Genomic DNA, 12,535 nt, shown 5'->3' with positions numbered 1-12,535 from the left:
GCTGGACAGAATTAAGTTAATTAAAGCAGGTGTAAAAGCTTTAAATAGCAAATTTTTCGCAAAAAAATAATATAAAGTATCTGGTATGTCCTATATTTTTGATAGTGTTTCTTGGCTGTCTGCCATTGACTTAAGAAATTATGATGATTCTGAAATTAAGATGCTCATTAGCCATTTCCATCATTTAATATCTTCTGAATATTCACTTGCTCATGTTACAGAAACTATTTTAAATGAAAGGTCAAGTTAAGGTGTTATACAAGCAACTGAAGCTTGATATTCTTAAGTCAGTTGAGTTGCACAAGGACAGATTTTTGTTTTTCTTCAAATATCAATGCTATTAGCCTTTCCTGTCTTCACATCATCCTCTGAAAAGGGTTTTAAATAGAGCAGAATTTGAAGCTCAGAACCACTTTTCATATTCTTTCAGCTTCGAGAATCTTGTGACAGTATCCTACAAGGCCATCATCTGATTTGTTTGAACAGCATGTGGAATTGATGAGTTGTATTTTAATGTTGTGTTTATTGTTCTTCCTATTCTTGTTATTTATTGATTTTTCCTTCTTCATCCAGCACTACTAATCACTTTTTAACTATAGACTTATTCAGACATATTAAAAAACTAAGGAAAAGGATTATCTTGAGCAAGTACATTTTTTGTTAAATTGTTATCTCATCATCATATGTGTACAGGATATGATAGTACTACATGAAAAAAATTACATCATTATTAATTTCCTATCTACAATTATCCTCCAAATCAGTCTGTTACTTGTCAACACTCAAACATTATCAGATCTTATATTTCTATCGTCTAAAGCATTTTTTACCGTATCAATCCACCTATATCTTGGTCTTCCTCTGGGTCGTTTTGCTGCCAACCTGGCAGAGAACACTTGTTTTGCTAATCTTTCCTTGCCCATTCTGTTTAAGTGACCATACCACCTGAGATTAGCTCTGCTAACGCATTCTGGATGTTGACAATGTCAAGTTCTTTCCTAATATCCTCATTTTTAATATGATACTGCCATTGGTGCCATCTGTTCATGCCTATAATCTTTCTCAGGAATTTCATATCTGCGGTTTCTAGTCTTTGGTCAAGTGTTTTACTTCTGACCCAGCTCTCAGATCCTTAAGTTAAAACTGGTTTGAACACTGTCTTGTATACAGCTAATTTAGTGTTCCGACTAATTTCTCTCTTATTCCATACGAATTTATTCAATTGACTTCCCACCATACCAGCTTTGCTGATTCTGTTGTCTATTTCTATATTTAATTTACCATCTTCAGTAAAAATCGTGCCTAAATAGCTGAAATGTTTTACTTGTTCCACAGGTTCTCCATTCACAACAGAGTTGACATTTTCAATGATTCTGCCTATTTTCATTGTCTTTGTCTTTTTATTGCTGACCTTCATACCATATCTATTACAACAGCTATTCAATTTAGTCAGAGAATCTTGCAGACTTGTAGCGGATTTATTTAGAAGTATAACATCATCCGCATAAAGCAAAGAGCTGACATTAACATCTCCAATTTTGATATCATGTTTAATACCACTTTCCTTCATAATGTGATCCATGTAGATAATGAACAACAGAGGGGATAATGTACATCCTTGTCTCACACCAGATTTAACATTAAACCATCTTCCTGTACTTCCTTCAATTCTAACTGCTGACTTACAACTCAAATAAAGACTAAGTATTGCTTGATATAATGCCCCATTGACACCATATAACTGCAGCATATTGAATAGCTTCTCTCTAGGCACCTTGTCATATGCCTTTTCCAGATTGATAAAACTTAAATACAGATCTTTGTTATATTCCCATGCTTTCTCGACTATTTGTCGTAAAGTGAAGATCTGATCCTGACAGCCTCTATTTGGCCTGAATCCAGCTTGTTCTTCACCGAGCTTTTCTTCCACAATTCTTCTCAACCGTTTCTCAAGTATACTTGCAAAGATCTTGCCAGGAACACTCAGTAGGGAAATACCTCTGTAATTTTCACATGCAGTTTTATTTCCCTTTTTATATATGGGTACTATGAGAGCTCTACTCCAATCATCGGGAATTCATCCCTCTGTCCAGGCTTTCTGAACTATGCAGTGCAACCACTGTAAGACTCTTATACCCCCATACTTTAGCATTTCTGATCGAATATCATCTACTCCTGCTGCCTTTCCACATTTCAAGCCTTTGATGGCTTTTTCTACTTCAAGTATGGATATGTATTCCTGACTGCATGCCTGGTCAGTGTTTTTTACCACTGTGCTGTCATCACTGCTTGTTTCATTTAGCAGTTTTTCAAAGTAATTACTCCATACTTCAAGGATATCTTTTTCTCGCGTTTTCATGTCACCTTTATCATCTCTAATTCCTTTTATAGCACTCTTTCCTCCATTCTTAAGCTTCTTCAACAACCTCCAGAATATTTTGCCACCTTCTTGATATTTATTTTCTATATTCTTGCCAAAGTCCTCCCATGACTTTTGTTTAGCTAGTTTTACACAGTGTTTAGCATTCTTGCATTTGTCTCTATATTCTCTAAGAGCACAAGCTGACTTATTTGACAGGAACTTTTGGTGTGCTTTCTTCTTTTCCTTCACTGCCTCTTTAACTTCCTGTGTCCACCATGGAGTTCTGATTTTTTTATCCTTACAGACAACCTCACCACATGCCTCTCTGGCAGAATCAATCAATGTTTTCTTCAGAGTTTGCCACTGAATCTCCAAGGTTTGATTCCTGTTCTCAAACTCTTTCATTTTTTCTTCAATAATCTTTGTGTATTTTAGTCTACAGCTCACATCTGAGAGCTGCTCAACTTTTATTCGCTTTAAAACTTTCTTACATGTTATTCTTTTCAATATGAAATTCAATTTTATCCTGCTCAAGACTAAATAGTGATCACTTCCAATTTCAAATCCTCTGTACACTCTGGTGTCCTGCACCAGGGAGAAAACATCACTATCAACAATAACATAGTCAATGAGACTTTTCTTATTCCTAGCCTCTTCTCTCCATGTGAATTTGTGCACATTTTTATGTTGGAACATGGTGTTAGTAATAACCAGTCCATGTCCTGAGCAGAAATCCAACAGATATTTGCCATTATTATTAGCTTTGCTCTTTTCTCCAAATTTTCCCAAAATGTTTTTGTATGTCTCACAATCATTTCCTACTCTGCTATTTAGATCCTCAACAAGGACCAACTTTTCCTTTTTCATTGTGTCAGTGTCTTTTTCTAAAGCCTCAAAAAATTCCTCCACTTCTACCTTAGTAGAACCTTCTGTGGGACCATAGGCACAAATAAGTCTCATTGTCCAGTTCCCCATTCTCATATTTTCCCACATTACTCTACTTGAGACTGACTGCCATTCAAAAAGATTAGCCTTGTATTTTGTGTTGAATACTATGGCTACTCCTTCTTTTCCTTGATTGTCATTGCCTGAATATAACATTTTGTATTTATTGATCAGAAAGATCTTACCAGTTTTGGTCTTTTTTGTTTCAGTCACCCTTATTATGTCGATCTGGTACTTATCTAATTCCTCAGCTAGCTCCATTTCTTTGCCATTCAGGCTTCTTACGTTGATAGTACCGATCTTTAACTCTGGTGATGTTGAGCTGGGGTTTATTTTCAGATTTGTTCTAGTAGCTGACTTTTCGCTGTTCGCCCTGGTTCCCTGGCGAAAACAACGGGGGCCTTGTTTAACTAGGCGACGCCCCAGCCGACATGAAATTTTGTCATGTTGTAGCATCATTGTTATCTATTGATATGAAACCTGGATATTTACAGCAAGAGTGGAGAATTTGATTTCAGCTTTTGAAAAGAAAGTGCTTAGAAAAATAATTGGTGAGTTAATGATAATTATCTCTGTAGAATCACATACAACCATGAGTTATATCCACTTTATAAGACCTTACAATATTCAGTGTAATTAAATTAAAAAAAGTTGCAGTGGACAGGACATGTTTTTTGTATGGAAAATGACAGCATTCTTGTGAAGACAATCAATAGTAAAATTATTTCCAAAAAGAAAACCTAGAATAAGAGTGATAGACATCATTAGTCAAGATAGCGACATAATACTGCAGTGTCCAAACTGGAGAAGTAAAGTTTTGGACAAGGCAGGATTGGAGGCACCGAATCCAGGACCAAGGCTTGATTTAGATTATAGAACTATCAGATGAAGATTAAGAAGGAAAGATATCATCATCATTATTGGGGTGCTTATGGATCAAAGCTGTATAACTGAGAGGAGACCTCCACATAGCCTTTAAAGGAATGCGGAGAACCGACCAGGGATTCTGACCTAATGTCCAATCCTCACCTTCTCTTGGTGCACCCTGTTGGGTATCTACCTGGATACCGAACAGACAAGGATGGGCTGGCAATTTGGGATTTAGCCAACCAAATTGTATTCTTATTGACTTAAACCAAAATACAAAATGATGGTACAACATGACAAAATTTCATGCTGTCTGGGGCGTCACCCGGTTAAACAAGGCCCCCGTTGTTTTCACAACCAGGGCGAACAGCAAAAAGTCAGCTACTGGAACAAATCTGAAAACACACCCCAACTCAACATCACCAGAGTTAAAGATCATTACTATCAACATAAGAAGCCTGAATGGCAAAGAAATGGAGCTAGCTGAGGAATTAGTTAATACCAGATCGACATAATAGGGGTGATTGAAACAAAAAAGACAAAAACTGGTGAGATCTTTCTGAGCAATAAATACAAAATGTTATATTCAGCAATGACAATCAAGGAAAAGAAGGAGTGTCTATAGTATTCAACACAAAATACGAGGCTAATCTTCTTAAATGGCAGGCAGTCTCAAGTAGAGTGATGTGAGCAAATATCAGAATGGAGAAATTGGACAATGAGACTTATTTGTGTCTATGGTCCCACAGAAGGTTCTACTAAGGTAGAAGTGGAGGATTTTTTTGATGCTTTAGAGAAAGCAACTGACACAATGAAAAAGGAAAAGTTGGTCATTGTTGGGGATTTAAATTGCAGAGTAGGAAATGATTGTCAGATATACAAATATATTTTGGGAAAATTTGGAGAAAAGAGCAAAGCTAATAATAATGGAAATTACCTGTTGGATTTCTGCTCAGGACATGGACTGATTATTACTAACACCGTGTTCCAACATAAAAATGTGCACAAATTCACAAGGAGAGAAGAGGCAAGAAATAAGAAAAGTCTCATTGACTATGTTATTGTTGATAGTGATGTTTTCTCCCTGGTTCAGGACACCAGAGTGTACAGAGGATTTGAAATTGGAAGTGATCACCATTTAGTCTTGAGCAGGATAAAATTGAATTCTATATTGAAAAGAATAACGTAAGAAAGTTTTAACGCGAATAAAAGTTGAGTAGCTCTCAGATGTGAACTGTAGGCTAAAATACAGAAAGATTATTGAAGAAAAAATGAAAGAGTTTGAGAACAGGAACGAAACCTTAGAGATTCAGTGGCAAGCCTTGAAGACAAATGTAAGAATGCTGAACAGTGTGTAAAACTAGCTAAACAAAAGTAAAGGGAGGACTTTAGCAAGAACGTAGAAAATAAATATCAAGAAGGTGGTAAGATATTCTGGAGGTTCTTGAAGAAGCTTAGAAATGCAATGCTGTTAAAGGAGTTAGAGATGATAAACATGAAAATGGGAGAAAAAGATATCCTTGAAGTATGGAGTAATTACTTTGAAAAATTGCTAAATGAAACAAGCAGTGATAGCAGAGTGGTAAAAAAACACTCAACAGGCATACAGTCAGGAATACATATCCATACTTTAAGTAGAAAAAGCCATCAAAGGCTTGAAATGTGGTAAGGCAGCAGGAGTAGATGATATTTGACCAGAAATGTTGAAGTATGGTGGTTTAAAAGTCTTACACTGGCTTCACTGCATAGTTCAGAAGGCCTAGACAGAGGGACGAATTCTTGATTGGAGTAGTGCTCTAATAGTACCCATATATAAATAGGGAAATAAAACTGAATTTGAGAATTATAGAGGTATTTCCCTACTGAGTGTTCTGGACAAGATTTATGACAGTATGCTTGAGAAGCGATTGAAAAGAATTGTGGAAGAACAAGCTGGATTCAGACCGAATAGAGGCTGTCAGGATCAGATCTTCACTTTACGATAAATAGTGGAGAAAGCATGGGAATATAACAAAGATCTGTATTTAGTTTTGTCTATTTCGAAAAGGTATATGACAAGGTGCCAAGAGAGAAGCTATTCAATTCGCTACAGTTATATGGTATTAGTGGGGCATTATATCAAGCAATACTTAGTGTTGATTTGAGTTGTAAATCAGCAGTTAGAATTGAAGGAAGTACAGGAAGATGGTTTAATGTTAAATCTGGTGTGAGACAAGGATGTACATTATCCCTCCCCTCTGTTATTATCTATATGGATCACATTATGAAGGAAAGTGGTATTAAACATGATATCTGAATTGGAGATGTTAATGTCAGCTCTTTACTTTATGCAGATGATGTTATACTTCTAAATAAATCCACTACAAGTTTGCAAGATTCCCTGACTAAATTGAATAACTGTTGTAATAGATATGGCATGAAGGTCAGCAATAAAAAGACAAAGACAATGAAAATAGGCAAAATCATTGAAAATGTCAACTGCATTTTGAATGGAGAACCTATAGAACAAGTAAAACATTTCAGCTACTTAGGCACGATTTTTAGTGAAGATGGTAAATTAAATAGCCAACAGAATCAACAAAGCTGCTAGTAGGAAGTCAATTGAATAAATTCATATGGAATAAGAGAGAAATTAGTTGGAACAATAAATTAGCTATATACAAGACAGTGTTCAAACCAGTTTTAACTTATATATCTGAGAGCTGGGTCAGAAGTAAAACACTTGACCAAAGACCGCAGATAATATGATAGTCCTGAGAAAGATTAGGGGCATGAACAGATGGCATCAATGGCAATATCATATTAAAAAGAGGATATTAGGTAAGAACTTGACATCGCCAGCATCCAGTAGTGCGTTAGCATAGCTAATCTCAGGTGGTATGGTCACTTAAATAGAATGGGTGAGGAAGGATTAGAATAGCAAGTGTTCTCTGCCAGGTTGGCAGGAAAACGACCGAGAGGAAGACCGAGATATTGGTGGATTGATACTGTACAAGGTGCCTTAGATGATAGAAACATAAGATCTGATAATGTTGGAATCTTGACAAGTAACAGACTGATTTGGAGGAAAATTGTAGATAGGAAATTAGTAATGATGTAAATTTTTCTTGTAGTAATATCATAATATCCTGTACACTCCTTGAGTGTAAATATCAGGAATTTGATGATGATGATGATGAATTTTATTTTTAACCTGAATTTCAGTTGGGTTAGAAATAGAGAGTTGATTGAAAACTGTAGGCCACATCTGTGTCAGCTTTCACAAGATGACATCAATGCCACAATTATATTAAAAATGAAGATATTTGAAAGAAATTTATCATTATTAGCATTCATGAAGGTGGAGAGGAAAGTCTAGCAAAACAGGCATGTGAGGCAAGTCAAGGTGTAGAGCTCTGGTGACTTCTGATGAGCTCTGAAGATTTTTTTTTGGTGGGTGGGGGGAACTTGACATGGCCGTTGGAACACTTAAATGCCTGGTCCAAAAGTAGCAGAGACCTGCAGTAACACATTAATTAGAAAGAAAATTTTTGATAGAAAACTAGTAATAAGTCAGTCATGCAGTATTATCATAGTAGCGATATATATACCCTCAAGCGATAATCACTCGAGGGTATAGCTAATTATGTGGCATGCATGTGATTTTTTAGTTAGCCATGTTTTATTATTTAAACCAGATTCGGTATATAATTGTTTCTTGTTGCTTCCCTGAGGAATTTATTTCAGTTGGAATTAAATAAAGGAAAAAGCGTGAGGATCTAAGGATGATTGCTTCTTTAGACACCTCTGTGGATCACATCTTCAATCATTATGAATCAATTTCAGAAAATATCTTCATTTCTTATGTTTCATCGTCCTTTGAGACGTTCTGAATGAACTGAAGGAGGAAAAGTTGGCATATTACTTTCTTCTTCCTTTTCTTTACAAAAATTTACAAATTTTTTGTAGAGAAAAAAAGTAACATGTTAACATTACTACAGGTTCGTTCATATCTCATTTCATATTGATCAATTACTGATAAAATATTTTAGTTACTTCATTAAACGAAAACAAGGAAAAAAAGTGAGTTCATTGATGTCTCATATGTAAAAAAAGTACTGCTAGATTTCTGTAATTTTTAGGTGGCTACATGGCTGATATTTTAATTGTTAAGAAAGAAAATTATTCCTCTCTAAAATTCAGATACTATCATAATAGAAGCATTTGCAGTAACATTTCTGAATTGCAGCCAGATTTTGCTTTGTATTATTTGAAAACAAATGTATGATAAAATTTTGTGAAACTTTTGAATATGATACCAGAAAAAATTTTTTTTTCAGTCTTGAATATCCGCTGGATGTCAACTACGCTGTTTGCTGTGGCATACATTTCTAATGAAAGTTGCAATGAAAAAATACCTCATCTAGTGCTTGTTTCTGCTCAGGTAACCATTATTTCTTTAATCTGAAATTGACCTGTTATATATATATATTTTTAAATTAAACTTTGAGAATTCTAGTAGCAAGGCTTATACGTTGGTCAGACATAACTGGTAATTAGTTTACAGAATTAACAACACATATAAAGTATATTAATTAAAAGTAACTTTAATGAATAACTTCTATATTTCGGCAACGTCACATTGCCATCTTCAGGAACATAAAGATATGGTATGTGCATGCAGGCACTAACACAAAGCAAATGAGGAAGAAAGCAAGAAACTAATATTCCTAAAGTCCTAATGGTGCCCTTTGGCGGGCTAATTTGGTAGTCTTGGCAGTTGGGCTGAAGTTCTCATAATGTAAGTCTCCCAAATTTGGGGTAGTTTCATGCACCCAAATTTGTTGATGTTAGGAACGTTTTTTAGAGCTGCTGAAGATTCTTTGAATAATCTTTCGTATTTAAACTTGCTGCGATGAATTATTTTTGTTTTCTTCCAACGAATTTTATGCTGGGTATCTAAGGCATGGTCTGCCAGCCCAGAGCGGCTGTACTGGTGAAACCGGATGTAGTCTTTGTGTTCTGAAATCCTGATATTTGTTGTTCTGCCTGTTTGGCCAAAGTTGGACAATTTGCAGCTGCAAGGGACCTGGTATACACCAGGTAGGTCTAGGGGAAGTGGCTGGTCTTTGGTAGAGCGGACAAGGGATGCTAACTTTTTATATGGCTGTAACAGGGAGTAAGGTCATATTTTTTGAGGATATTGGTTATTTTCTCAGAGGTGCCCTGGATGTAGGGGATGGTGATAGACTTGGTGTAATCTTTATCGTGGAGGGAGTTGTGGTTTACTGGTTTTAGTATTTTTTGGATTTTTTTGGGGTTATAGCCATTGGCTAAGAAAGTGTTGAGGATGTGGTTTAGTTCAGTGGTTAGGGCCTTGTCATCTGAGCAGATTAATTTTGCCCTGTTATATAGTGTTTTTATAACCCCATATTGTTGTGAGGGGGGGGGGGGCTGCTGGTGAATGTATCTGCCAGTATGGGTGGGTTTTCTGTGAACAGAGAAAACCAGAGATCCATCAAGCTGGCGGGTGATTAAAGTGTCTAGGAAGGGGAGGGTGTTGTTTTCCTCTTTTTCTAAGGTGAATTGGACTCTGGGGGTGTTGGTTGTTTAAGTGTGTTAGGAAGGAGTGGAGTGTGTCTGAGCCATGTGGCCAAATAGCAAACACATCATCCACATAACGAAGCCAAATAATGGGTTTTTGTGGGGCAGAGTTTAAGGCTTTCTCTTCAAATGTCTCCATAAAGAAATGCCAAGGGTGGGGAAAGCGGTGAACCCATGGCTGTCCCCTCTATCTGTTTGTAGAACTTTCCTTGCCAAACGAAATAGCCTGAGTTCATTGTGAACTGAAATAGGGCTGAGATATCGGGAGGAAACTTGGCTTCGATGAGCTCTAGGGTTTCTTTGAGTGGGACATACCCCAAATTTGGGAGACTTACATTATGAGAACTTCAGCCCAACTGCCAAGACTACCAAATTAGCCCGCCAGAGGGCACCATTAAGACTTTAGGAACAATATTAATTTCTTGCTTTCTTCCTCATTTGCTTTGTGTTAGTGCCTGCGTGCACATACCATATCTTTATGTTCCTGAAGATGGCAATGTGACGTTGCTGAAATATAGAAGTTATTCATTAAAGTTACTTTTAATTAATATACTTTATATGCGTTGTTAATTCTGTAAACTAATTACCAGTTAAACTTTGAGAAGTTTAGTTTTTCTTTGTTTTTTCCAGTTATCAAGATTTTTGTTTCTGTATTTATGGTCATGCTGTATTCTTTAGCCATATTGTTTAATTGGTTATTAGGTTCACCATTTTTTCTTTTGTGTCTGCTATCATTACAATGTCATCTGCGTATTTTATGTTATTAAGGTTATAACCATTTAGGTTGACCCCTTTTTCTCCTTCCAAGGCTTGGTTAACCATATCCTCTAGGTAGATGTTAAAAAGGTATGGGGAGATGGGACAAAGAACTCTTTGGGATTTCCTTTGACCTACTTGGCTAAATTCTTTTCATAATCTGGTAACAGTATTACTATTTTTTTTCTCACAACTTATTTTGTTAGCTTATTGCTGCAGTTGGTTGCTAGTCATCACTGCAGGTTTTTCTTTGTTTGTAATTGTTTTAAAGAATTGCTAATTATATAAACTCGGGTCTCTTTTTATGTAGATTTGAAGTTATGTGGTGCATGCCTACAGATACGAGATCTTTCGACACTTCTGCGCATGCCAATAGAAGGAGAATCCATTCCGATAATAGGGTAATCAAGTGTTTCCCAAACCTTTTGTTACAATGGAAACACTTCACAAATCTTGAAATTTTCATAGAACACCTTTGGTTATTTTGTAATGTATTCATTAATAATTAATTGTTAATTTAGCTCATTTTTTATTATTAATTATTAATTGATAATTAAATTTGGCCCAATGGAGGGAAAAAAGCACCAAACAAAAGAAATTTCTTTGGAAATGAAAATTGCAATTTTAGATCGCTCAGCAAAAGGAGAGGGATCTACGGTGATTGGTAAACATTTTAATTTAGGTGAATCTACTATAAGAGCAATTAAAAAGAATGAAGTCGCAAGAAGAAAATACAGTGGTATCTCGCTAATCCGAACCTCTTTAGTCCGAACCCTCCAGTAATCTGAACTGCGTTTTGAAAGAAAAAAAGGTTTTATTTATTACGTATTATTATTTTGTGTACTATTATTTTTATTTAATAATTATTATTTGTTTTATTATTATTACGGTACAGTATTTTTTCATACTGTCAATTGCATGGTTATACTGGAGGCCTATTTTGATTTATTGTGTGTTCATGTTGGTATTTTTATACTGTAAAGTATGTACTGTATTGTCGGCATGAATCACAAATATACACAAAAGAGGAAGTTCAGAATGTGCATAATTTGGTTAAAAATATAAATTCAGATGTTGAAATTTCATTAACAGATGTTACGGAATGGGCTACAGGTAGAACTGAAAGTGAATTTGAAATCAAATCAGATGCTGAAATTATAAATATGATGCTACAGGATGAATTAGAAGATGATGATGACCATGATGAACTCAAAGAAAAAAAAGTAAAACATGAAGAAGCAGCTTACAGTTTTAATATGTGTATAGAATGTGCTAAGCAGAATGATACGCCATTCCACAAAATTTTGTTGCTATTGCAACTCCGAGAAGAAGCATACGAAAAAAGTTTAGCTTCCAAGAAGCAAAAGAAAATCAGTGACTTTTTTTTGGAAATAAATAAAAAACTTTTTTTGTGTGTGTTATTTTGTGAAACTTTTTTTTTGTGTGTTGTGTACAAGAAAGCGATATTTTTTACGCAAATTAAGTTACGTACTGAACTATGCAATCTTATTAAATCAGAATCCTCAACAATACAGGTACATGCAAATTAAATTTTTTACTAAAATAAACTTGTGTACCATTTTTTTTTGTTTGTTTGTTTTGTTTTACAGTACAGTACAGTAGCTTTTTTCTATCAGTTAATTTATTTACAGAATTAAATTGATGTACCATTAGAATCTGATTATTTTTTCTTAAACGCTAGTTATTGTTGTCTCTTGGGGGGGGGATTTTAATCCGAACTTTTCGCTAATGCGAACGGGCACAGTTTTTATTAGTTCAGATTAGCGAGATAGCACTGTATGTTATTTCTGGCACAAAAGTAAGTGCTAAATTATCATTGCACTCAAGAGATGCTTTATTAGAAAACACAGAACGAGCGCTCGTAATTTGAATTGAAGAATTAACTCAAAGAAAAATTCCTATAAGTGGTTATTTAATTAAACAAAAAGCTCTTTGGTTTTTATGAACAGACGAAGCAATTGGAGCCATCTACTTCCGCTTCCCAGACTGATAAAGAATTTT

At 35.3% G+C, this 12,535-nt stretch overlaps 1 protein-coding gene across 7 annotated transcripts in view; it reads left to right on the top strand.

Moving 5' to 3' along the window:
- The window catches only part of LOC150104005 (uncharacterized), a 534,288-nt gene that overhangs the window by 135,853 nt on the left and 385,900 nt on the right, over positions 1-12,535 (top strand). For all 7 annotated transcript variants that reach the window (XM_090397243.1, XM_090397238.1, XM_090397241.1 and 4 more), the window contains exon 7: positions 8,494-8,597. In XM_090397243.1, coding sequence (XP_090253369.1) covers positions 8,494-8,597 — 104 coding nt within the window. The remainder of the gene's footprint in view (positions 1-8,493; positions 8,598-12,535) is intronic.

The sequence above is a fragment of the Typopeltis vanoorti genome, chromosome 8 (assembly GCF_054136105.1).
Source record: "Typopeltis vanoorti isolate ZY-2024b chromosome 8, IOZ_Tvanoo_1.0, whole genome shotgun sequence".
NCBI classification, from domain to species: Eukaryota; Metazoa; Arthropoda; class Arachnida; order Uropygi; family Thelyphonidae; genus Typopeltis; species Typopeltis vanoorti.
This window is presented reverse-complemented; position numbering and strand designations above follow the sequence as displayed.